This window comes from the organism of the source record quoted next, unplaced genomic scaffold (genome assembly GCF_019419815.1).
Source record: "Pyrus x bretschneideri cultivar Hongxiangsu unplaced genomic scaffold, Pyrus_bretschneideri_v1 Contig6, whole genome shotgun sequence".
Lineage (NCBI taxonomy): Eukaryota > Viridiplantae > Streptophyta > Magnoliopsida > Rosales > Rosaceae > Pyrus > Pyrus x bretschneideri.
This window is the reverse complement of record NW_025999798.1, coordinates 2,899,581-2,924,756: the sequence shown is the minus strand read 5'-3', so window position 1 is coordinate 2,924,756 and position 25,176 is coordinate 2,899,581. Positions and strand designations below refer to the sequence as shown.

Below are 25,176 nucleotides of genomic sequence, written 5' to 3'. Positions count from 1 at the left end.
ATTCAGGATACAATACAATCGGAATATTCTAACATGTATGATATCTATGCCTATTGAGCAACAAACACAGTGTATATTGAAATGTTGAATTCTGCAGGCTTTGCCAATTTTTCCACTAGTGTACGTTGCATACGAGAGATTACGCAGTAAATAAGCTGGGGTAGCTAGACTCCCTCCCTTAATGAGAAAATTATATATCTCTCCAAATTTTGATTTAATTGGCCTAAACATCAAACCTGCAGCATTGCGTGCAGGGAAATCTATGTTAAATTCGAAGCGAGGTGGATCATCAGTTCGTGGTAATTAGAATAAAGTCTCAGGATCTTAAAAAGAAAAACCCTAGCTAGAAATGTTACAAGCTGCGGCCAGCAATAGAACAGAAGAAACGAAATTCGATAATTATCTAGAAAATATCCTAGCTACTTCAAAAAATCAATATATGGAACCAAATGGCATTCGATCAAGACCATACATATATATAACAGGCATGGAGGAAAATTAATATATAGTTATAAGGATTAGGAGAAAGAACACAAATTTAATTACCATCATACATAATTTAATAAAACCGATTAAGATCGAAATGCATGGCATCACAAATTCACAAGTAGACTCATCTCATAGCTTGTAAATCTTGGAAAGCGCTTGCAAAACATTAAGTTGCAACCTCAGCTGAAGTATATAATCCGCGGTTTGAAGAAAAAGCCGGTCCGCCTTCAACCCTCTCCCTCCTGGAATCAACATTTGTAGCTTCTTCACCTTCACTTGCACCATCGACATGCCTCCTCTGCCACGACCTCCCACCGCCTGCCTCCGCCTCCTCATCTTCATCGTCTTCATCTTAGATGAAGAAGAATAACCTCTCAGGCCATGAAAATTATTCATAATGTATGGTAGTTTCCAATCTTGCTAGCAAGTACAAATAATGTTACCTGTACAAAGGCAAAGGCAACACAAAAATTGCCAAAGAAACCCAGAGAAAGAATGATTCGTTGAAAGTCTGCTACCAGAATTGAGAGAGATGATGAATGATGGGAGAGGGCTGAAGGCTATGCTCTATAAATGAAGGCAACACTAAATAGGACGACGGGGCCATGTGAGCCGAGCAATTCATGCCTTTTTTTGGACGTGTGTGGGCCGAGGGAGACCTTCGAATTTTCTCTCACGAACACAATTTTGTTGTCGTTTGCAGTATGGGGGGACCCCCTTTAGACTTTACCTCCAAAGAGACCCATACACGTGTCTGCCACCCTCTCTAGCTAGGTTTTCGATATGACTACTATACCGTGTGGAAGAATACAAATTTTTTTATAGTGGTTTATATTCAACTTTTAATTGCATCAAGAATGTTCGTCATAAAATTTCACGCTTAGTAAAATTTACACACCTATGTAAGTCTTTTTGGTCTCCAGAAATATGGACTGTAGTGACGAAGCCACCAGTTAGTTCATTTTTTAAAGAAAAAAAAGTTGAAAACAAATATTTGATTCAACTTTTAAATTTTTAGATGTACTAAGGTTTTTTGTAATAAGATTTCACGCCTAGTTCATTGCACATGTAATTAAGTTGAAAACAATATAAGTGTAATTAGTAAAGAGTCGTTGGTTCATCTATCAAAATTTTGACATCATGTAGCATTAGTTATCCTACCCAAGACTAAAATGGATTGATTTAGTATTAAGAGAATTGTGAATCATGTGGTTGGAACTCCGAAAAAAAAATTTGCCCTTCATTTCTTTTTTGGTACTCATCAAGGAAGAACGTATGATGTTTTCCATACTCTAGATTAGATTTTTTGTTAGGTTAGTATATCAACAATGTCATCTTATAACATATAAATTAATAATACTAATTAAGTTAGACCAATGTCGATCACACTCGAAAAAATTTCTTTTGTTCACTCGGACATAAAATTCTCAGACAACGCTCGTATAGTGATAAAAAGCCTTACGCTGCTAGAAATTTAGACATACTTGCATGTAATTAGTGATACGAGGGAATTTGAGAATCTCTCTCGCCGCACCACTCTAGGTACTACGTATAACCTTTTGATTTCTAAACTTGTACTCGTCCCCGAATCCCGACGGTTGGCATCCCCACACGTGTCCAGATGTAATCCTCCACGTCACCCATTTCTCGAACACCCATATCTTGGGGCTCATAATCCAGCACACTAGAAATTTAGTATTTAGTTTGGAGGTAATGTTAGACAGATTTTTTATTTAAATTTTGTTTTTTTAAATTATATGATGTGATAGTTGGTTGTTAAATTTTTTGTTTAATTATTAAATATATAAATCAACATCAACCGTCATATTATATGATTAACAAAATATGATTAAAAAATATAATCTTCTTAGCATTTTCTTTAGTTCGTTGTCCAAACTAGGTTCCAGGAGAGATCTTAGGTATACACGGGATGTGAAGATTTAGAATAATAAATTAAGGGTAGTGCTATCTATAAACTTATTTTTAATTTCACATCTTTTTTTCAAGTTTTGACAATTGGATCGAACGAATTAAATAAAATTAATGATTAAAAATTAATAAAATTATGAGAAGTAAAAATAGACTTATGAATTGCACTATTCTAAATTAATTAATTAATTTGTGCCATAATGTGTTGGCTGGCGAAAATTTGAATTGAAACGTAACCAATGTGAACGGATAATTTATCAAGTGGGTTTTGTAACGTGGTTTGACCCAATAGGGCATGTTTCCTCCTCATTGTGTTCAAATATCCACCTTCTTTTTCAAATGAGTAATACTAGGAAGACTTAATTTGTAAATTAAATAACATGAAAGTTGGTGATTGAATTATTACTTAATTGTTGATAAATGTGTTTATAATTTTGTATTGATAACATTTCATTTGGTTTGCTAATTTAGTCTCCCTAACATTTTTCTTTCCAAATATATTATGGCAGATGAGAAAACATGTGTTATGTGATGAACAATATTTTTCTTATTTAGGTAAACGATGATTGAAATCAGAAATATGTATGAATGGAAAGAAGGTAGTATGGGCACGATCTTTGCCAACTTGTCCAATGTCCATAATCATCGATGAATAATTATAGCAAACAATAATGTTTCAACATATCACATTTTCGTATCACATGATTTGATCAGTGATTTGTACATTATCTTATTAGATCTTGATCGTATATATACACCACTTGCTTCATCACGTGGTATTAAAATATGACACAAAAATGCAGTATGTTTAGTTATGAAAGAACACAACGTGACCTAAACCCTAACGCTATAGTATTACATAACAATTTTATACCACATTTTACTACTTTATTATGTGTAAATGCATATCAATTAATAAACATATCTTATTGAATATTATCTAGCTACATATATCATTGCACCCCTCCAGCTAGCCTATGGACTGCATAAAAACAAATCTCGGTGAAAAGATGAATTAGCACACCAGCTATTTTAGTGTGTGTGTATATATATATGTATGCCCTAGCGGTCCCCAGGCCGATCGGAAAATTTTCCAGGGCTTAAGAGCGACATTGAACACAAGCATGTGAGGTATGATGATGACATATGTATATATACACTTCATGAATGCGTGGGGTTTTAAAATCCATACAGCCAACTCCACTTAGTGAGATAAAACTTGATTGTTGTTGTTGTTGTTTGTATATATATACACACATGTGGCTCGTGGGTTGAGTTAACGCAAACAAGTCGGCCGGGGGTTGAAGAAAAGGATGGGATTGAAGAAATCATATGCATTGTCGCAGAGAGAAGCCAATTATTATTTAACATTAAGAAGCATGCTTGCTGGCAATAATCTGGATTTATATCAAATACAGCGTTCGAAAATAGATGTTTGATCGCATTGACATTACTTGACTTTTAGTCTGAACCGACTAAGGAACGGATCCGGTAGGCATGTCATGTCACCTTCCATCTGGTTGCGATAGCCATTTGATGTTGAATGAAGCATATTGCAGGCGACATATGTATTGTGGCAATTTGATCATGTTTAGTTGAGCAAGAACAGAAATTGAGAGATGATATGCACCCTCTTTTTAGCCTCTTACACATCCATGTTTAATTTGGGTAGTTGATTTCGTTTGATTTATTCGTTCTGATTGCCGAAATAAAGATGGATGTGTGAGAAGCTAAAAAGAGTGTGAAAATTACTCTTTGCAATACAAGAATTTGCTTTTTTAAACACAAAATTTTATATATTACAAGAGATATAACAATTCTAAGTTATAATACAGAAGAAAAAAAAAAAAAACCTAAAACACAGTAGATTAGAAAAAATTATTATCTACTGAGGCAATGCACCACTTGCTACAATGTAGTTAGAAAAAATGGGAGACTTTTAATGCAGTCTCTAGCTATCAATGTTCATTGATTGAAACCTTGTTGACTTTCAGTTTTTTATCGAAGTCCCTGACATTAATGTAATGATGTATTTCTCTGTGAGTTGTTATATTTTTCAAATTAAAAATTGAAATCTGAAGTTGTTTATATTAATGAGATTTTAAATAAAACACATAATTTGTGGGATTAAAATTACTAAAGGATAAATTATACTCTCCAATATATTATATGTATAAACATAGGTGCATTCATCAAAATTAACAAAAAAATTATTGTACCAAAACTATTAACAAACTAATAGCTGAGCTGGCATTGCTGATGTAACTAACCACAAAAAAGAAAACATATATTAGGCTTAAGATCATTAAATTTCTTTGATTAAAATTGACATGGATACATTTTCAAATTAATCAAGAAAATAGAATGTACCCATATAAGTCTAAAAAATGGATAGAAAAATATTGAATGGATTTTATTTAAAAAAATGGGTACATTTTATATTAAAAAAATGAGTACATTTTATATTAAAAAATGAGTACATTTTAATATTAAAAAATGATACATTTTACATATAATAAATTGATATATTTAAGAATGGATACATTGAAGATTAAATTAAAAAAGTTATATGAATGTACATTTAAGATTAAAAAATTAAAAATCTTTTTATTAAAAAATTAATGTGTACAAACTTATTCTAATTTATGTTTTTATTTTGAAAATATTTGGAGTTGAAATTTAATTAGAAGATTAATAAGAGCGTGAGTATTAAAACTCTAAATCAATTACTAATTTTTATTTTAAAAAAATTATGTAACTTACATGCATGTAAATTCATCAACACATTCATGCTAGGAACTTCGATTAAAATCTAAAAACTAATAATGTCTCAGTCAATAAACATTAGTAAATAAGGACCATATTCTAATTTTTCTTAGAAATGAAAAATGAATATAAATAAAGGAAAACTAATGAAAATGACTTGAAAACTTTGAGTTTTAACGATAAGGACAAAATAAAGGGTAAAGTGAATAGTACCATGATTAACTTTTTAGTGTAACAATGTGATTTTTCATTAAAATAAACAGTACCGTGAGCTTTTTGTTAAAACTCTCTATAAATAACTTCATATATCTACATAATACTTGGAATATATATATCTACATAATGCACGACTTAAAGCTTTGACATGATTTTTTGGAGGTCAAATTGGTGGCCACTTACATTCTGGATTCCGGAACCGGATCCTTTCTGAATCCCAATAATTTGAGTCCAATAATTATTTGATCCGAACTGTTAAAATTTGATTCAAGGACTAAAGCCCTTTATTTATAGTCATTGGATCAAATTTTAACAGTTCAGATTATTTGATTTTTAAGCTTAGATTATTGGAATTCGGATAGGATCCGGTTCCCTGCATTCCATATACATGCACGTGGCATGTCAACTGATCTGTTGTCACTATTGATTCCATATTATGGCCACAAAAGAAGTTGTCAACACTAAACCTAAAACTATGATCATTGACATCATATTTGTTTTAGAAATTTCGCGACAAGTTGTTGCGAACATTCCATCGAGTCAATATAATTAATTGATCAGGTGAAAACCAAGGGAATATAATATATAGAAATCATTTGACTTCTTATACACAGAGAGCAAGTTTTTCGTGTATCTAAATTATCATACCAATTTACTTTTATGATTTTATGAATTAATTACAGACACACACACACACTAGATTGTAATTTACACGTAAAAATGAATAAATACATATAACACCTGACAACATTCTATTATATTTCTCTGCTTATTAAGCAGCTATTAGTGATGGTTTGGTATAACATAAAGACTGGACCGAGATTCTCTCTGGAACTCGAAGTTTGGAGCCAGTAGACTTAGAGATTTGGGCGTTCAAGGGGAGATAGAGATTCGGACTCTTAATTTGCGTGAGGTTGGCCAGTAGGATGGGCTAAGGGGGTAGAGGAGGGCACAAGATTTAAAATGAGTTGTCCAGATCTCGAAGTCCGCGGACTCTGAGTACAGAGATCCGAAGACAATGTCAATTCATAAGGACTAACTGTGTGGTTAGATATAATTATAATCCTACTGTAATGAACAACTGTAGACACACCACGTTCCATCGAGACAACGTTATGGAAATAGAGAGATCGAGGTACACGAGCTACAGATCGTCAGGAATAAAAACCAAAAACAAAGTCACATGCACAGACGCAATGTGGTGGGGGACCTCATATAATATGAATTACAAACCCATATGAGACTTGAGTCTAGTAGGGTACCCAATAGTAGTAGTGGTAGATCGATCAAGCTAGTAGCTTTTCGAGATCTAGTGGTTGAGGGATTCAAAGGAGTCTCTTTGTCCACCTGTCTAGCTATATCTAAGCTTAGCTTATCTTAGCGAAGTTGGTGCCTCTAAGCTGGTTGAAAGGTACCCAAAACTCACAAGTGTAATGAATTTGATTAGATAGGACTGTAACTTTGTAATGCCATGGATTACATTTGACTGGAGAAGATAAGATTGATCGAATCCTATATTTTGTGTTACACATGACTAAGAGGATAGATTGAGTTTGACTTTCATGTGTATATGGTGGCTTCGGCGTACAAAGTTTCTTGAGCTGAATCATAGGCTTTAGGGTTCTCGAGTTGAATCATAGGTTTTAGGGTTCTCGAGTTGAATCAAAGGTTTTAGGGTTCTCGAGCTGAATCCTGTACTTGAATCTCATGTATGGTTGAATGGTGGGGTTAGGTCATCCATAATTGATCAAACAGAAAATGTACGTCATTAAACTTCTGCGAGATTGTTCATTATCTTTATTATTCAATTCTGGTGTTTATACCTTGAAACGATGACACATCGTGATTGAAAAATGAATGATCGAGGTCATAAACCTAAGAAGTATTTGTCCTTAAACGTATCCAACCACTAGGCTACTACTTGTCTTGTCCACCAAACGAGAAGCTATAACTAGCAGTAGTACAGTGGGCGCCGTTGCAATTTGGTACTTAGCTGGAGTAGCCTTTGTGGTGGGAACGGAACGCACATGGTTGTACTTGTGTCCATATTGATGGACTCCGTTGTGATGAAACCCCGTAGTAGACCCACGACAAGACAACTTGGTTTTTTTATTTGGTGCAGGCAATTCCAATGCATGACTTATTTCTTACTACTAACCTGCATTCCCAAAGTTACTTTGTACGATGCCCCACTTCAAATTTTAGCATGCATTTGTTTGTCCTAATTCCACAACTCCATTTAGGTTTTAGCCTTATAATTGCACAAAGGACACTTGAGGAGATTGGTAACACTAGTCGATGTAGAACAGACAGCAGAGCTGATCGAAGAGCACCTCGAAAAATAAAAAAAATACTTTCGGCAGCAGACGAAACTATCAGCGTATATAGCTGCGGTTCCAAATACCAGATACTCCCCCTTTAGATATATATAATTTTCTCAAAAAGCTCCGAGAAGCACATCCTTATATGTAGGCTATTCTCCCCGAAAATTCCCATAGCCTGTTCTCTTTACAATGAGAAAGTTGATGCGATCCTAACTCATGGTGTTAGAGAGTGATCTATAAAGATCCTGGGTACGGCAACGGGAGATACCGAAATTTAGGAACTCAGTACAAAAGCCCTCGGAGATCAACGCATTATATAAAATCAAACTGAAGGCCAGTGCAGACTCCCGGTTTGTACTTTTTATCGATATTTTTGTTGGCGTTCAGCTTCGTGTGCCCACGGAGAAAGCAATTGGTAAACAATCTCAAGCGCATACCTAAGACGGGGTCTGTTTGTTGATTCTGGGTCACGGTAAGCCCAGCGAAGGATATTCAAGATTATGAAATCTGAATAATTCAGCGTCGGTGTATCTAGGTACCAAATCCCATCTAGAGATTACCGAGGTCGAGCATGTCCGGTGGTCGGCTCTGCTAGTGGATGGTCTAGCAACCGGTGGAATCTATTTCAATCCCCAAAATGAAATTGTTTACCGCATTACAGTCTGAAAAAGTCAACTTCGACAAGGGAAATTTTTTAGATTGATTTGTAAGTATTCTACGTATAATAAGGAGGATATTCTTGAAATATTTTGGAATAATGTATACAAAGAAATCAAAACTGAAAACAAATCTAGCAATATTCATAGTAATATAATTAATTTATTGAAATGTAATTATTGTGATCATATACAGCCTGATACTTTGGTAAAATTACAGACTGAAATTGAAAATATTACTTTAAATTGCGATTATCAAAGTCTTTATAAGCACTATCCTGAGTTGATGCGTAAATTAATTGATAAGGAAAAGCAAACTGCTAAGGAATATCTAAAGAGTCAAAATCTATCCGAAAACGAATTTATTTTGATTAATGACTTAGGTCAATATACACTAGAAGCAGTACTTCTGAATGTACTAGGGAAAGTGTTCAACAGTTTTGATCATTTTTTCGGTTGTTAAGGTTGCTACTATGCTTGAACAGATCCAATCAGCTGTACAGATAGAAACTAGATACAACAAAGTTTATAAAGAAGATGTTAATAATACGATAAAAAGAAATTATGTTATTGCTAAACACTTGTTAAACTTATTGTGTACGAGAGGTTTGATCTCTTATGAAAATATGAAAATTGATGAAGCACCAAAGATAAAAGGTAAGAATTGTTATAAAACGGCATATTGTTATGCGTCGTTCAATTTCGACTTATCCCAACTCCCTCTTAAATTAAATATACCCATGATTTCTATGCCGTTACCTTGGAATCTAAGTTGTTTCACCTTCAACGTTAGCTGATATGCAAGGGGGGGTACTTAAGTGGAATTACGGGATTCTTATATAATAAGTTTCGTCTATTAACTTCACGTGACTATAATAACTTCTATATTAAGTTGAAGGATTCAGTAAGTGTGTGCAATGTTTTGAATAAGCTTCAGTCTCAACCCTTTGAGATAAACAGTAAGGTATTGTTATTTATTTTGAAAAATCGTGATGCCTTAGAAAAAAAAGGTCTTCTTATGAATAGAAAGCTAGCTGAGTTGAATATAAAAAACGCTTTAGACATATTGAGGAATTGTTACTAAAGACAAAGCCAAGAAGTGCGTGACCTTCAAGTTTTATTAATGGATTTTATTAAGTGGTTGCAGCAAGCTAGGTGTGAAGACTTCGTAATAACTCTTTCGAGTGCATACTCGGGTTATAAATTTTATCTACCCGCATTCGTGGACTCCCGTGGTAGCATCTACCATGCGGTTGTATTGCATTTTCATGAACGTGACTTGTCAAAAAGTTTAATTGTATTTTCGAGTGATGCAAATATTAACAGAAATGCAGAAAAACACAGAAATGTAGAAAGAGCATGTATCAAAGAAGAAAAGAGAGAAGGGAATAAGAGAGAGAGAGAAAGTAATTGATTACATCGATATTGAATTAATGTTTACAACTATGAGAATACAGTTTATATAGCCATCATAACTAGCTTGCAGCCTAAGTTATTTAACTAACTAATTCGATAACAACTCTAACAACCTTTCGGCACGTGGATATTGCCAACAGCAAAATCACCTGAAAATAAACTAAGCGAAAAGGAACAATATACTCTAAGAATGAATTTAGCAACGGCTGTGGCATTTAAGTATAAAAAATTCGATTCGGAAGGTGCTGCTCTTGATTGGTATCTAAAGAACTATGAAAAAAATCAGTGAATCGGACGAGTGTTTAATTAACTCTGCACTACAAGCTAGTGATCCATTTCAGTTCATAGCTAAGTTGCTTTGTAACGAGAGAGTTAGTTATACCGAAAGAATTAAAGGATTAAATATGATTCCAGTGACAAAAGATGCTGCTGCTGGTGCTTATCAAATCATAAGTTTCTTATTAGTTAACAAAGAAATAGCTATTCTAACAAATCTTCTTCCTCCTTCTCAAAATGAAGAATCTCTTAAAATACAAGATTTGTATTTGAATTTGAAAGACGAACTTCTGGTGTTCTTGCGTTCAAGATTGGAACATAATAAGTATATCATTGTAGAATCTCTGTTGACGAGAAAGCTCGTCAAAGCGCTATTCATGCCGTTAATATATGGTAAGACTATTAGAACCATGATTCATGATATTCGTGAGGTTTGTGGTTCATTGCTAAGTTATCAGGATTCCGATCAAATGGGTAAGCTTTGCTTAGAATTTTGGAAAAATAAATATCCTGACATAGTCAATTTAATGAATTTGATTAACCTAATTGGGTGGTTTTGTTCAGTATTGGATAAACCAGTGCACTATAGCATACCGTTCTTCACTACAGTGCAGGATTATATGCGTAGCGATACTGCAAAGATCTGGGTGTATGATCGTGCTACCCCGTCTTAGGGATGCGCTTGAACCAAAATGCGAAAGACCCCATGTATCATATACTTCTTTCGTCAAAGCATTTGCATGTTTGAAGGTACGCACGTGTTTCTATTGCATCTTGTCATCTGCATGCATATATTTTGTTCGTGTGTTGAATTACCCTATGAAGTGTCATTCCAGACTCAAAGATCGCCAGAGTCTACAATGAGTTTATGGCAAATAAAAATCTCGAAAATTACACAACCTATTGCCACCCAAAAATAGGGGTGGGCAGATGGGTCTAGGATCCGTTGGGCAGGTACGGGATAGGATTGAAGTTTGTAAACTCAAAACGGGATTGTTTTCCCCGTCCATCTCCATCATATGGAGATTAAATATGCACTGTTTATTTCTTTAAGATCGGGTTAGGTCCAGTTTTATTTTTAAAAATTAACGACCCGTCCTGTCCACTTCATTTCCAAATGGATCCGGTCCAGTTCCTCCAAATTTAGACCTCGCACGGCCGGTGTCCACCCCTACCCAGAAACGACCAAAAACTAGTGTGGAAAAATCAGGCCTAGTTAAGTCACACAACTTTTCAGCCCATTACATGGAATCGGGATGGGACTGGACTGACCTGGACTCAGTTCAGCACAGCCAATCCATTTCCCCAATCAGTGGACAAAGAAAGAAAACAAGGGAAAGGTCAAAACACTCGGCAACGAATTGCTTGATGTCCACGCTGCCCCTTCCAATTTCAAATCCTCCGTTTGGAGAGATTTTTTAGTGTGGCCAACATACGGATGATACATCATTTGTTATTATAAAAATAATAAGATATGTGTGTTAAAAAATTATTAACTTAAAAAATAAAATTTTCCATCACTTATTTAAAAATATATATGTATCATCTGTGTTCCCCTTACAATAAAAAATTTTTCCCCCGAGTAGGAGAACATATTCCAAAAGGACCAATCCCGTGAGGCCCAAACTACACATCCATCCCTATGCAGCTGGTCTCCCTTTCTAAAACCTGGCCAGCAGCAGCAGTTTTCTCTTTCTTTCTCCGCCGTAACTCCTACTCCCCATTCTCCTCACTGTCCACTTCTCATCCTCCTCTTCTTCCCCAGCTACCTACGGACAGCGCCGCCATGGCGCCCCGCCCGAAAGACGACGCGTATCTCGAGGCCGTAATCCCGAAGCGCATCAAGCTCTTCGAGGCCATCCAGGCTCAGCAGCTCGCCCACCGCCAGTCCCTTCCCTCCGATCCAATCAAGTAAGCACTAAACCCTAAGCCCTAACTCTTCCGGGTTTTGGGTATTTGAATTTTGATTTTTTGTTTGGGGTTTTGTAGGATTACTTTGCCGGGCGGACAGGAGAAGGAAGGGAAGAGGTGGGTGACTTCGCCATTTGACATTGCCAAGGATATTTCCAAGAGCTTGGCTTCCAGCGCTGTGATTGCAAAGGTCAATGGGGACCTGTGGGACATGAGCCGTCCTCTGGAAGGGGACTGTGAGCTTAAGCTCTTCAAGTTTGAAGACGATGAAGGGCGTGATACTTTCTGGCATTCTAGTGCTCACATTCTCGGACAGGTATGAAAGTTGTCGAATTTATGGTTTGTTGGATTGCATTTTGAGGGTTTTATAGTGTTTTTGACTTTCGATACGTTGCAGGCACTTGAGGTTGAGTATGGATGCAAGCTCTGCATTGGTCCGTGCACTACTAGAGGAGAGGTTTGATTATGTACCTTTAGCCTTGGATATATTACCATACTGATTGACTTTGAGTTTTTGAGTTATTAGTTTGTTTATGCTATGTTATCATGTGTTTTCATTTGTATGACTTTTGGATTATGCCAGTTCTGGTTCTTCAAATACTGTGTAAATTTTCTCGTGAAAAGTAATCTAGTCTTGGAGACGATTTCATTAAAACTTTTTATTTTCAAATTTACCATGCAACACGTCTAACCGTGATATAATAGTTGTTTTCTGTTGTCTGTACATGCTTCTGTACTTGTCTACTCTGTGGTTGACATTGCTGTTTGGATGAAATTCTATGTGCTTGTGTTGTTCTTTTCATTTGCAATTTTATCACATGGATATTGAACTTTTGTGCTCCCACTCTTGGAAATGAATTTGTATAGAGTTCCTTCACTGCTATCAGTTTCTGGATTACTCATTTGGGTTGCTTGTGAAATTCAATAACAGGGTTTCTATTACGATGCGTTCTACGGTGATTTGGGCTTGAATGACGAACACTTCAAGGACATTGCCTCAGCGGCAGACAAGGCTGTTAAGGTATTGTTTGCACTCTTGTAGAAAAGTTAATGTACACCTTTCTTATGGAGGAATTGCTTGCTCCTTTACGGGTAGCAAAATCAATAAGTTGTTTCAACATTTTTGTCTTTCTTGTTGAGATTCCTTGATTGATTGCAGATTGTTGCTTCAGTATTTTTATCTGGTTTGTTGAAACTCCTTTGACTGGTTTGTTGCATCTTTATCCCCAGGGTAAACAACCTTTTGAGCGTATTGAGGTCACAAGAGAACAAGCCCTTGAGCTTTTCTCTGATAATCAATTCAAGGTAAGTGAAGCTGCTCAGTTTGTTTCTCATCAGTAACTGATTGTTATCTACTCTTCTTATCTGCATTCCATACTCTCAAATAGCAATATCAGATGTGATTTTTTCTTCACTAATTTTAATCAGGTTGAAATCATCAATGATCTTCCGGCAGACAAAACTATAACAGTATATAGATGTGGCCCCTTGGTTGACTTGTGTCGTGGGCCCCATATACCAAATACTTCTTTTGTCAAAGCATTTGCATGTTTGAAGGTATGTGTTCTCATGACATTTTAGAGCTGTAGAATATGTTTATTCTTGTATGCATGCATTGTATGTGTATGTTTAACTTATGAATGTGTAACTTTAGGCTTCTTCAGCCTACTGGAGGGGAAATAAAGATCGTGAAAGTTTACAGAGAGTCTATGGAATATCATATCCTGATAAGAAAAGTTTGCAGGTGATATTTTATTTTTTTAACCTTTTATGGGGTTTTGGATTTTCTTAGCAGTATCTGAAATCTTTTCTCGTCATGTTCACCTTATATTGAAGTAACAAATACCATATCAAAAGATGTGGCAGGTCTGATGATATTCATAGAAATTGAGAAGTAGTCAGGTTATGAACTGTATTGGATAGGACTAGAACCTATGCCAATATCTTCTATTGGATATTGGTCTTGGATTATTTTACTTACCATCATCAACTTTATCTGCAGCTATATATCCAGAAGCTGGAAGAAGCAAAAAAGTATGACCACAGACTGTTGGGTACAAAGCAGGAGCTCTTTTTTTGTCACCCACTTAGGTATGTATGGAGCTAATACTTCCTCATTCTATAAGTGATCAAGATTCCCCATGAGTTCCATTTGATTTTTTCTTCTTGTCAAACTCAGCCCAGGAAGTTGGTTCTTCCTCCCTAATGGAACTCGGATTTATAACAAACTAATGGAGTTTATAAAAAATCAATATAGAGAACGAGGCTATAAAGAGGTGACAATTAATGTTCGGTTTTTACATCATCCTAGTAATCTTAAATAATTTTAACCTAATTTGCTATTCTTTGGTAGGTTATATCACCAAACATGTACAATATGCAACTTTGGGAAACATCTGGTCATGCTGCTAATTACAAAGAGAATATGTTTGTATTTGAGGTGAGTTTTGACATTATAGTATTGTGATCAGTTATATCATCTTTATGCTTAACTTAAAAGAACTGAACTTACGATGACATATTTTATTTTTTCTGGATATGACTAAAGAGTGAATACCAAATTTTGGCTACATACATCTTAATCTGATGATAGCTAATCCTGTGCCACCAAAACTTGTCTGATTGTTTACGGGAACTTTGTATACCTGATGTCATGAAGGGGTCTCTTACATATGATTGAGATTTTCATTGAGTAGTTATTCTGTGTGGCTGAGCAGGACTATGTTTAACTACCAGACCATTACAATATTTGCTGTGGAAATGCGCAATATGTTTAAACTGCTGGATATTGCATTTTCTCTTGCAGATTGAGAAACAAGAATTTGGATTGAAGCCAATGAATTGCCCAGGGCATTGTTTGATGTTTCAGCATAGGGTTCGCTCATATAGAGGTATGCTTTTTAACAAAATTTTCTTTACCTTTTCTTTCGAATTGCTTGATAAGAAAGTCCCCTGTATAAGGAGGTCATTTTATGGATGCCTGCCTGATCTTTTACTTGGATTTGTCTTCTTTTTCTCTAAGGATGTAGTTTAGGGGCCGTTTGATAACCATTTCGTTTTCAGTTTTCAGTTTTTGTATTCATTTTTTTTAAACTGAAATCTTGTTTGGTAACTACTTTCTGATTTCATTTAAAAAAAAAAAAAAAAAACTGAAAACTACTTGAGTTTCAAAATTTGGCCTTGAGTTTTCACTTTTCTTTTTTTTTTTTACTGAAAACTGAAACTGAAAGTAGTTGCCCAACAAGTGAAAACTGAAAACCAAAATCTAAAAACTGAAAATGAAATGGTTATCAAACAGCCCCTTAGTTTGGCCTTGTTGGCTTGGACCATCTCCTAAGGAGATGTCAAAAATGCCACATAGACGTATAACAGTAACAATTAACATACCATTTACTCCAACCAAGATGTCAAAGATGACATGGACAAAGAGATGTCAAATTTGAAGCTGCCTTCAAGTTTGATTTTGCTATTTCCAAAGGCATTCCACTTTCCTTACCTTAAATGCTAGCATTTTTTTAGTATTTTATTATTATTTTTAAACCGATAACAACCCAACTATTATTAATTTTGTTTAAAAAAACATAAATAAAGCAATAAATTTTGGCATATTGGGTGGAAGAAAAATCTTGACAATACGTCAAATTGCCAAGTCATCCATCAAATTGAAATTTGATGTTTCCTTTGGAGATGCTCTTAGCAGTTTTCTTGTTTCTCTTTGGTGTAGTTTGGGGGCCGTTTGATAACCATTTCGTTTTCAGTTTTCACTTTTTTTGAAAATTGAAATCTTGTTTGGTAACTATTTTCAGATTTCATTTAAAAAAAAATGAAAACGGAAAACTACTTGAGTTTCAAGATTTCAGTTTTCAGTTTTCAATAAAGTGAAAACTGAAAACCAAAAACCAAAAACTAAAAACTGAAAACGAAATGGTTATCAAACGGCCCTGTAGTTTGGGCCTTGTTGGCTTCTTGAGCAGTTTTCTTGTTTCTTTTTGGATGTTCTTGTCTTTCTTTATTTGGACAGATCTCTTGTACATTTTGTGTTGTACGCTTTTTTAGTCTCTAAAATATTTCCAGTTCAGCAAGAAAGTCATTAGTTTACATGATTGAGTTCAGTATAATTTTGAGTTGTTACTTTTGGCTTGAGTCTCTCGGTATGAGTTGTTTCTATGTTGCATTTTTCTGGTTATTTCTTAATGTAACATGACTATTAAAGTTTTTATTGGGATGCGGGTGCTTGGTATTTTTTTACCTTGTTAAAGTTGTGATAGCCCATGCTTTGCTTCTGAGTACTAGAATTTGCTACTTTATGTGACATTTTTGCACCATACGCATTTTCATCTGTCTTTTTTTTAAACCTTGATGACAGAACTTCCACTTAGACTGGCTGATTTTGGTGTTTTGCATCGCAATGAGGCCAGTGGTGCACTGACTGGATTAACACGCGTACGGAGATTCCAGCAGGTATACTTTCAATGCCTTGGTTTTAGCTTAACCTAGCTGTTAATTTAGGTGTCTCATGTTCATCCTGAACCTGCTTTGTAAACAAATAAACATTTTAGATTATCCTGGCTTCAGATTTGTTAGTTCATTAGGAATAGGAGTTCATATTTCTTTTATGCTTGCCAGTGCCCCTAATGATGCACTTTATTATCGGAAGATTTATATTTTTCGTCAGTTCTCTTCTATTAATTTTCTGATTATATATACTCTTCTGACATGTTTTAGTAATATCCAACAGGATGATGCCCATATCTTTTGCAGGGAGTCCCAAGTGAGTTGAGCTTAATTAAATTGTACCTACTGTTTACAACTTGACCTTTTTTTTTTTATTTTTTTGTTTTGTTTCGTTCTTAAGACTTTTGGTTTTTGGTGCTTCTGTTGTCAGGTGAAAGATGAAGTAAAGCGTGTCCTAGATTTCATCCAGTATACTTATAACATTTTTGGCTTTTCTTTCGACCTGAAGCTATCAACAGTAAGATTCTTATTACCTGTGCTTAAAGCTTCAAACCTCTTGACTTCATCACTTAAGGATGCAGATTCAAATTTGTTGTGTTGTACAACATCTTGTACTTATGTTGCAGATGCCAGAAAAACACATGGGAGATCTGGCAACATGGGAGAAAGCTGAGGCTGCTCTTGCAGATGCATTAAATGAGTTTGGCAAGCCTTGGCAGGTACTTTTACCTTGTGCTTTAGTCGCTCTCAAACATGGTGGAGGATTCTCTCCCTTTCCCTCCCCTCCTATTTAAACAGTTACGATTAAGTCACGTCAACATCTTGTATTGATTTTTTTCAGAGAAAAAAAAAAAAAAAAAAAAAAAAAAAAACTATGAGAGGAGGGGAGAGAATTTTACTCCCTCAAACATATAGTGAACTCCTCCTTTGGCACCTTATGCAGTATGAACATAAAGTTTATACAATCTTCATTGTAGGTGGAGCCAGGGTGGTTATATTTCTTTTTTAGTGCAGTCGAACCTAGTTCAAACCTCATTGCAGCTGAGCAGCATATTTTAATAAAGCAAAATTTGTTTCGCTGGAACGTTGTATTGAATGGATAGATTTGACTCATTAAGCCATTTTCTACTCCACCATTTTACCATTGACATAAATTGAACTGAGTTCTTTCTGTTATTGCTTAGTTGCCAATCTGGTCCATTATCTGTGCTTTGTTTTCTTTAGCTGTGTGTTAGGGGCCCCTGAATTTCTTGCCTTTGTCTGAATGCTTACATTGTTAGTCTTGCTACACAGATAAATGAAGGGGATGGTGCATTTTATGGACCAAAAATAGATATCAGTGTATCTGATGCACTGAGCAGAAAATACCAGTGCGCAACACTACAGGTACTAATGATCAATTCTTTGATGGTTACACCGCTTTCAGTTTTTCTTCTTGTTGTTCCTCCTATGTAACTATCTAGCTATCATTGAAACAATATTCTCGTTGCAGCTTGATTTTCAGCTTCCACAAAAATTCGAGCTGAATTACTCTGCAGAGGGGGAAGAAGGCAAGTTGGAGAGACCTGTTATGATACACAGAGCTGTTTTAGGCTCCGTTGAGCGTATGTTTGCTATACTGTTGGAGAACTACAAAGGGAAATGGCCCTTCTGGCTTAGTCCACGTCAGGCAATTGTTTGCCCTGTCTCGGACAAATCCCAACCTTATGCTCTGGAGGTAGTATGTTAGTGCTTTTCTGGTTATTGGTTGACCACTATAAGGTTCTATGAACTTTTTTCTGTTCCCCTTCTGGATCTTAGATCTATATAAATGCAGTTGATGATGTACATACACTTGCTGGTTTTGATAGTTGATGAAACTGAGGGCTGGTTTGGTATTGCTGTGCTTTGAAAAAAAGTTGTTTCTGCTGTGCTGTGAGAATAAGCAGCTGTGAAATAAAACAGCAGAGTGTTTGGTAAATTTTTTTGTAAAAGTGCTTTTGAAAAAAAAAAAAAAGGCAGTATTATAGTGTTTGGTAAACTTTTATGTAAAACAGATGTGAAAAAAAACCGGTTTTTCAAAGCTGGGTTTTGCAGCTTCTTGTTTTTTGTTTTTTTTCACCCAAAACTGTGAAAAAAAACTGAAGCTGAATGTTTACCAAACACAAAAACAACTCTCAGCTTTTTTTTATACCAGCTTTTTTCAGAATCACCTCAGTACCAAACCAGGCCTGGGTATACTGCTCAGTTTTTAAGTTCAATTTATCTTTAAATGCATCATGCTATGGGTAGTATAAAATGCTCGAGTGAGATTCACGGCGGTTTAAATTATTTTATATTATATTGCGTATAAAAACTGTTGCAATTTTGTAGGTTCGGGATCGTATCCATCAAGCTGGTTATTATGTTGATGTTGACACTACTGATAGAACCATTCAGAAAAAGGTAGAATTCATACTGTTGTCCTCTGCACCAAGCTTGACTTTTTTGGTCTCGTTTTGTTTGTATTTTTACGGGTTATTGGACGTCCGTTGGGCTTATTAGTAGTTCCGTAGTGGGAGCTGGCTCTCTCACATCTCATAAACTCGGCCAACTCTGGTGAAAACAGGATTGGTTCAATGGATTGTTTTTTGTTGCCTGACTGTTTGTCTCTGCAGGTACGAGAAGCTCAGATAGCACAGTACAACTACATTTTAGTTGTGGGCGAGGAAGAAGTCAAGAGTGGACAGGTTCTCTTCATTTCTATTTCTCTAGATTATTTAAGTTATCCTTCGACCGGTCTGTTTTGGTTAATTTACATGATAAACAGAACTGAAAAAATTTACTTCGAGAGCATCAAACAACACGGGTCACGGGTCACCTCATTATCTGGTGTTAGTTATGCTGAACTTCTGCTATTCTGTTGAGAAGCTAATCTTTGATTCGCATTGTTCCAGGTGAGCTTACGGGTGAGAGACAAGGGAGATGTCACCGTAATGACCATGGACAATCTACTCCAGCACTTCAAGGCCGAAGTTGAAGCGTTCCATTAGAAAGATTTGCTTTTTAATTTTCTTATTTAAGATTAAGATTGATGGTGGGTGACTTCAGGAATTTAGAATACTATGAATGCGTTTGTTGTTTTACCATTGTTCTAACGATCCTTTCCATCAGCTGTACTGCCCATATTTGTTTTCAATTTTTATTTATTTATAAAGTTTCTGTTCCCACAACTCAGCTCTCTTCATCAAATGTATACATCCTCTTGCCGTTTGCAGTTGTCCTATTTTCTGCGAGCCTTTGACTCGTCCACAGACGAAGTAATTAAACAAGTGCATTATTCATTGGGTGCATTTTTGCTCATCTCCTCAAGTGGCGATAATGCTTACTACTCTAATTGTAACATTGGATGTGTTTAAGTTTTGAGATTTGTGGCTATCTCTTATACTGATCTCAAAATTTAAACTCATCTAACGGTGTAAAGTAGGGTGGCGAACTGAAATACTCCCTTATTCATAAGATCAAGATCACCCTTACATTATAGTGTAATAATAGGATTATATATATATGAGAGCTTGCTAATTAACAATGTTAGAAATAATCAATCTGCATTCCTATATATAAATTATGCTGACGACCAAATAAAAGCAATTAAAAACTACTAGTACTTGCTTAATTAATAATTAGTCGTGATGGAAATGCTGTTGCTGTTGACGAGAATAAGCAGACATAGAATTGCTGGTTTCACCGACGTTTTGGTAATCCGACGGCCTATATTCTTCGTTACGGTCATGACCGTCATCATGATCAGTAGTCTCCTGCTTGGCCGCTTTCTGCTTGGTCATTGCCATGAAGTCCACAGGTCCATGAGATAACACAAACTGGGATTGATCGTGCGGCTGTAGATGATGATGATGATGATCGTCATTCGTCGGCACGACGGAGGGAAGCTTAGAGAGGAGGGCTTCAAGGCTGCTCATAGAGGGGGTTATGTTTTTCAGTGGAACTACTTGACTAGGGTCGAGATATTGGGGATGATCATACATGAAGTCATGAGTTGGAGGTGGTGCAAGAGGGTTTGTGCCACCTTGGAAATGCCATGCATGTTGAGGATGATGATGATAATCTGGGGTGGGACCGTATGCATAGCCATGATGACGATCAGGCTTGAAGGGGAAGGATGGAGATGATGGGTGAGGGAGAAGCACTCCGGGGATGCTTTCGATGTAGCTGAACTTCTTTCTTAGCAGAACTACATAGCTCAAGTCTTCAATCACCTGCAGGATTTGCAAACATGCAATAATATTTTGCAGTCTTTGATGTACGGTTAAAGTATATCTCATGATGTCGTTTTGAATCAATTTATGTACAGTTGCTTTAGTTTAGAGAGAGAATATCGTTTCCTATAAAAAAACAAACATTCAATAGCATTCAATAGTACTTGAGAGAGAGAGAGAGAGAGAGTCCAGAGCCTCACCTTGTGAACAGCTCCTAACTGAACGACACCTTCTCTAACTGCTATCAGGGCTATGGTCTGCAGGATATTTTAATCAAAATCAAATCAAACATTTAGAAACAAAATTATTATAAAAAGATTTTGGAATTTTTGTGATGTGGGGTTTAAAAATGCTTAATTAAGTACCTTTATGCCAGACTGGAATTGGGCTTCCCATGTTCTAGGGTGCTGAGGCAAAAAAAGTAAAAATTAAAAACCTAATGACATGTACAGACAAATTGTATTGAAGCAAAACTGGGGATCGAGGGTGTAGTTATATAAAAATTTTGGATGTAATTAATTAGTATATGCCGCATGAAATGACAAACTGAATCATACATAGAACCATTGATCAGGAGCAGTTAAATTAATTAATAAATTTCGTATTATATTTATATACCATGTCTGCTGAGTTATGCCATCCTGATAAGAAGTTGATTTCTTGATCATTTGGTTCTTTGTGTATCCACTTATGACCATGATCTGCCGCCACTTTCCCGATCAACCTATATAACAACAATCACCAGTTGATTAATTAGTATTGTCAGAGATCAGTAATCAGGTACACCCAGAGAAAAACAAAATTAAAACTAGTCCAATATTTAATTGGTTAATTAATTAATCATATATATATATATATATATATATATATGTTTCTTCATAACTAGGTTAATTACCCTTCTCCATAGTTGTAGATCTCATGGGACATCTTGAAGAAAAGATCAGGTTGCAGGCCATTGTATTGTTGAAATTGATCGCTTAAGTTGCTATACATTGATGAAGGTCCCGCAGGGCACTGATCAGAACTGGAGTTGATCTGATCATGAGCCGGTGAGGAGGCACCAAAGTTGCAGAATCCATCTTCCCAAACCAATATCCTGCATGTACACATATATAAACCTAGCTATGAGTCTATTTTATACTATCAAACTAAATTAAAAAATTTGATTAAATTAATATATACCAGTTCCTTCTGTTTCCTCTTGACCTATCATAAGCTCCATGACCTTCCCATCTGTTATAAAACCAAAATTATTAACTAAAATATCAATTTTAATATACTAACTAAGTGGGAACTGTAAGAAAAAGTACGAAAAAAAACCATTTTTCTGTAATTATTTTGGAAACATTTTCAGTATTTTGGTCTGCTTACTTGGGCGGTGGATAGTTTCTAGGGAGGATCCTCCAGAAGACTGCATAAATCCACTGAGAGTTTTCGTGATTGCACAAGCTTCTCAGGGTGTGTTGAAGCAGATGAGTCACAGCGAAGGGGTTCAGATGTTCGTCCATATCTCTCAAATGTTTTCCTTAATTACCTTCTTCCTTTCTCTCTCTCTTCCAATCTTTACCTATCTTCAAGAGAAGCAAAACCCCAACGTCCTATCCCCCTTTATATACTCTTCTCTCTCTCTCTGAGTAGTGTGAAAGACTGAAGTGAAATAATTTTTTCTTTGGTTACTTTTACCAAAATGTTTCCCTGAGGCCCCACCTTGTATTTCTTCCCGGTTCCCGACGGTCTTGATTTCTACCCCTTGATTCAAAAACTACCATCCCATCTCATGAGCAGTATTAATTATTACCTCATTCAAATTATGATGAACTATTAGAGAAACGACCAAACCTTATTATTCTCATCAAACTACATCATGAGTAGTTTCAGTATCGTTTATCTGACTTCTGACACACTTATTTCGAAATGTGAAGCTGAAGGAAGTTTGCATTTTATCGTAAAGGGTGTGATATCTACACATTCTATTTTTACTTCTCACAAAACTCTTGTTAATTTTTGTCATTTGATTTTCTTCAATTCATCTGATTCAACGACCAAAATTAGAAGGTTTTGTGAGAAGTAAAAAAATGTGTGTGAATATCACACCCCTTGTTGTAAAATAAACTGGTCATATGAGTAGTACGTAAATTAGCTATTTATAAGCACATGCAAGGTCTTTTAGTTAATTGATATGGGATTCACACTCTCAACAATGACCTCATCAAATGTGCAATCATTTAAGTCAAACACATGAACAATACATATATATATTAGGTGGTGTGAGAGCACATAGGCCATTTGGCTCAACACATGAGTTAACCTTCTTTAACTATTAAGGAAGTTGAAATTCTACAATAACCAACGAGTAGGGAGTGATCCAACTCTTTATAGGCACATACAAAGTTTTTTACTTTTCCGACGTGGGATTCACACTCATTAGGTACAATATGCATGCTGACTTGTAGCTAGTGTGCTATATATTTATATATATTATAGCTGCTAGAGTCCGATAGAGATATTGTACATGTAGTCAAAACAGTGGACGCAAGAGCTATTAGGGTTTGAGTAGGATAAGGATCCTCTTCGGATCTTCTTTGTAGGGATCCGAAAGATCAATCAATCATGACAGTTTATCGTACATCGTGCGGTCATAAATTATTTTAAATTTAAATTTTAAAATTGAATATAAATAGTATATAATGAAAACTAACCGCATGATATATGATGAACGGTTGTGATTGATGGATCCCCCGGATCCCCGCAAAGAGGATCCACAGAGGATCCTTTTCCGTTCGAGAAACCTTAGTCCATAATACACGTACAGAGTTGCAGCTTGTAACAGTACTTACCTTCCGTTACTTCATAATGTCACTTTTACAATTATTAGAGGGATGGCCATTACCAAGCTTTGCAGATAAGGTGGAAAAGTTGGAACCAGTTTAAGAACAGTACTCGATCTCATCGCTGAGACGAACCATGTTACATAAAAATGTTGACGGTAACAATTTTCGCACTTTTGAGTTTGACGCTTTCAACGTTTCAAATTGAATATTTTATAATTGGTCTAATTGGATTAATAGTTTCCGTGGTGATAGGGTAGTTAGAAGATAACTCATGTGGTGAAAAAAACTAGGATTTAAGTCAATGTGGTAAAGTCTGTTAGAATTTATGCACTAAATTAAAAATTCCGTCAAATTTTTGTTAATTAGTAGCACGTGAGCCGCACATATTAGGCTAAAACAAAACTCTCCATACACATATTAGGCTAAAACGGACTTCTCCATTAATTGTTAACGTGTGGGGTTAGCTCACGTGCTAATAATTAACAGAAAGTTGACGGAACTTTCAATTTTAGGCATAAATCATAACAAACTTTACCACAGGGGCTTAAATCCTAATTTTTTTACCACATGAGCTATCTTCCAACTACCCTATCACCACGGGGACTATTAATCCAATTAAGCCTTTATAATTTTTTAACTTTAGTAAAGAGTGTTAGATTTTTAAAAAGGAAAACTAATGAAAAGAGTTTGAAAACTTTGAATTTTAACAATAAAGACAAAATAAATGGTAAAGTGAATAGTACCAGGATTGACTTTTAGTATAAAAATGTGGTTTTTCGTTAAAGTAACTAGTATTGAGAGTTTTTCGTTAAAGTTTCTTTTTAAAATTAAATACAAATAGTATCTGATGAAAACAGACCGCACGATGTACGATGAACAGTTAGGATGTGAAAATCCCTAAAATCCCCATAATGTGGATCCGGAGAGGATCCTCTTCCTCCCTTTGTATCTCGATCAGATCAGTCTCAGTTAGTTAGAGAATTCAGATCATAGATTAAAAGAACAAGCGCAGTGCAAAGTTGAAGTGCTTGAGGCTTCGAGCTCTCTCTCTCTCTCTCTCTCTCTCTCTCTCTCTCTCTTCCACTGTTTTTGTGTGCAGAACATGATGACCAAAAGGAGCTATCAGTGGTTTTATTTCCCCACCCTGACACAAAGGAAATTTTGACAGAAACATTGTACCGTCCCTTTGACCGCCCGTTTCTTTTTAGTAGAAACCGTCGTCTCATTAACGCCATGCAGTAAATGTCATGTGTAAATTTTAGTTACAGCAAATAGCCAAACATTTGATAGTGACGGACATTGCCATCTCCATAATTTTCTCTGTGGATTCTTGTCACCAAGCCAACCCCTCATGTATGTACTGTCCTCTATGAGTGAGAGAGAGAGAGAGAGAGAAGAAGATTATAATTCATAAATGGGTTCTTTTGTTGTTATTTTTGGGATCTTATAATGCATGAATTTACGAGTAAATTAATAATTTGGAGACAATGTCTGATGGTGGTGATGCAAGCAAAAGGAGGGCAACAATTGAATGGAATTTGGATTTTATTGGTGGTAGTAATGGTTTCTTGTCTACACAATATATTTTTGTTCTGTTCAATATTTGAATAGCTCTCTTCCAAAAATTGATATTTGGGTTAGAAGAGATGGTATGGAAGCAAAGAATGGCACA

General features: G+C 35.7%; 3 protein-coding genes across 3 annotated transcripts; 1 reads left to right on the top strand and 2 right to left on the bottom strand.

The window, feature by feature from the left end:
- Positions 1 to 375: 375 nt before the first annotated feature.
- LOC103953501 (transcription factor PAR2) lies at positions 376 to 1,098 on the bottom strand. Its single transcript, XM_009365237.3, has 2 exons — positions 933 to 1,098; positions 376 to 840 (listed from the first exon to the last, which is right to left on the bottom strand). Exon 2 carries the CDS (start codon positions 838 to 840, stop codon positions 619 to 621), a length of 222 nt encoding a protein of 73 aa, XP_009363512.3. The 5' UTR covers positions 933 to 1,098; the 3' UTR covers positions 376 to 618.
- A 10,598-nt stretch (positions 1,099 to 11,696) lies between these two features.
- On the top strand, positions 11,697 to 19,625 carry LOC103953500 (threonine--tRNA ligase, mitochondrial 1-like). The gene is made up of 20 exons (XM_009365236.2): positions 11,697 to 11,983; positions 12,062 to 12,299; positions 12,381 to 12,440; positions 12,915 to 13,004; positions 13,214 to 13,288; positions 13,412 to 13,540; positions 13,638 to 13,727; positions 13,986 to 14,074; positions 14,163 to 14,259; positions 14,337 to 14,423; positions 14,790 to 14,874; positions 16,350 to 16,444; positions 16,722 to 16,754; positions 16,869 to 16,955; positions 17,065 to 17,157; positions 17,732 to 17,824; positions 17,931 to 18,155; positions 18,791 to 18,862; positions 19,075 to 19,146; positions 19,354 to 19,625. Exons 1-20 carry the CDS (start codon positions 11,715 to 11,717, stop codon positions 19,447 to 19,449), a joined length of 2,175 nt encoding a protein of 724 aa, XP_009363511.2. The 5' UTR covers positions 11,697 to 11,714; the 3' UTR covers positions 19,450 to 19,625.
- Positions 19,626 to 19,885: 260 nt separating this feature from the next.
- Positions 19,886 to 22,254, bottom strand: LOC103953490 (protein RICE SALT SENSITIVE 3). The gene is made up of 7 exons (XM_048571969.1): positions 22,045 to 22,254; positions 21,856 to 21,906; positions 21,569 to 21,769; positions 21,292 to 21,397; positions 21,039 to 21,080; positions 20,874 to 20,930; positions 19,886 to 20,673 (listed from the first exon to the last, which is right to left on the bottom strand). The coding sequence occupies exons 1-7, from the start codon at positions 22,179 to 22,181 to the stop codon at positions 20,080 to 20,082; spliced, it is 1,188 nt and encodes a 395-aa protein (XP_048427926.1). The 5' UTR covers positions 22,182 to 22,254; the 3' UTR covers positions 19,886 to 20,079.
- Between the last annotated feature and the right edge of the window lie 2,922 nt (positions 22,255 to 25,176).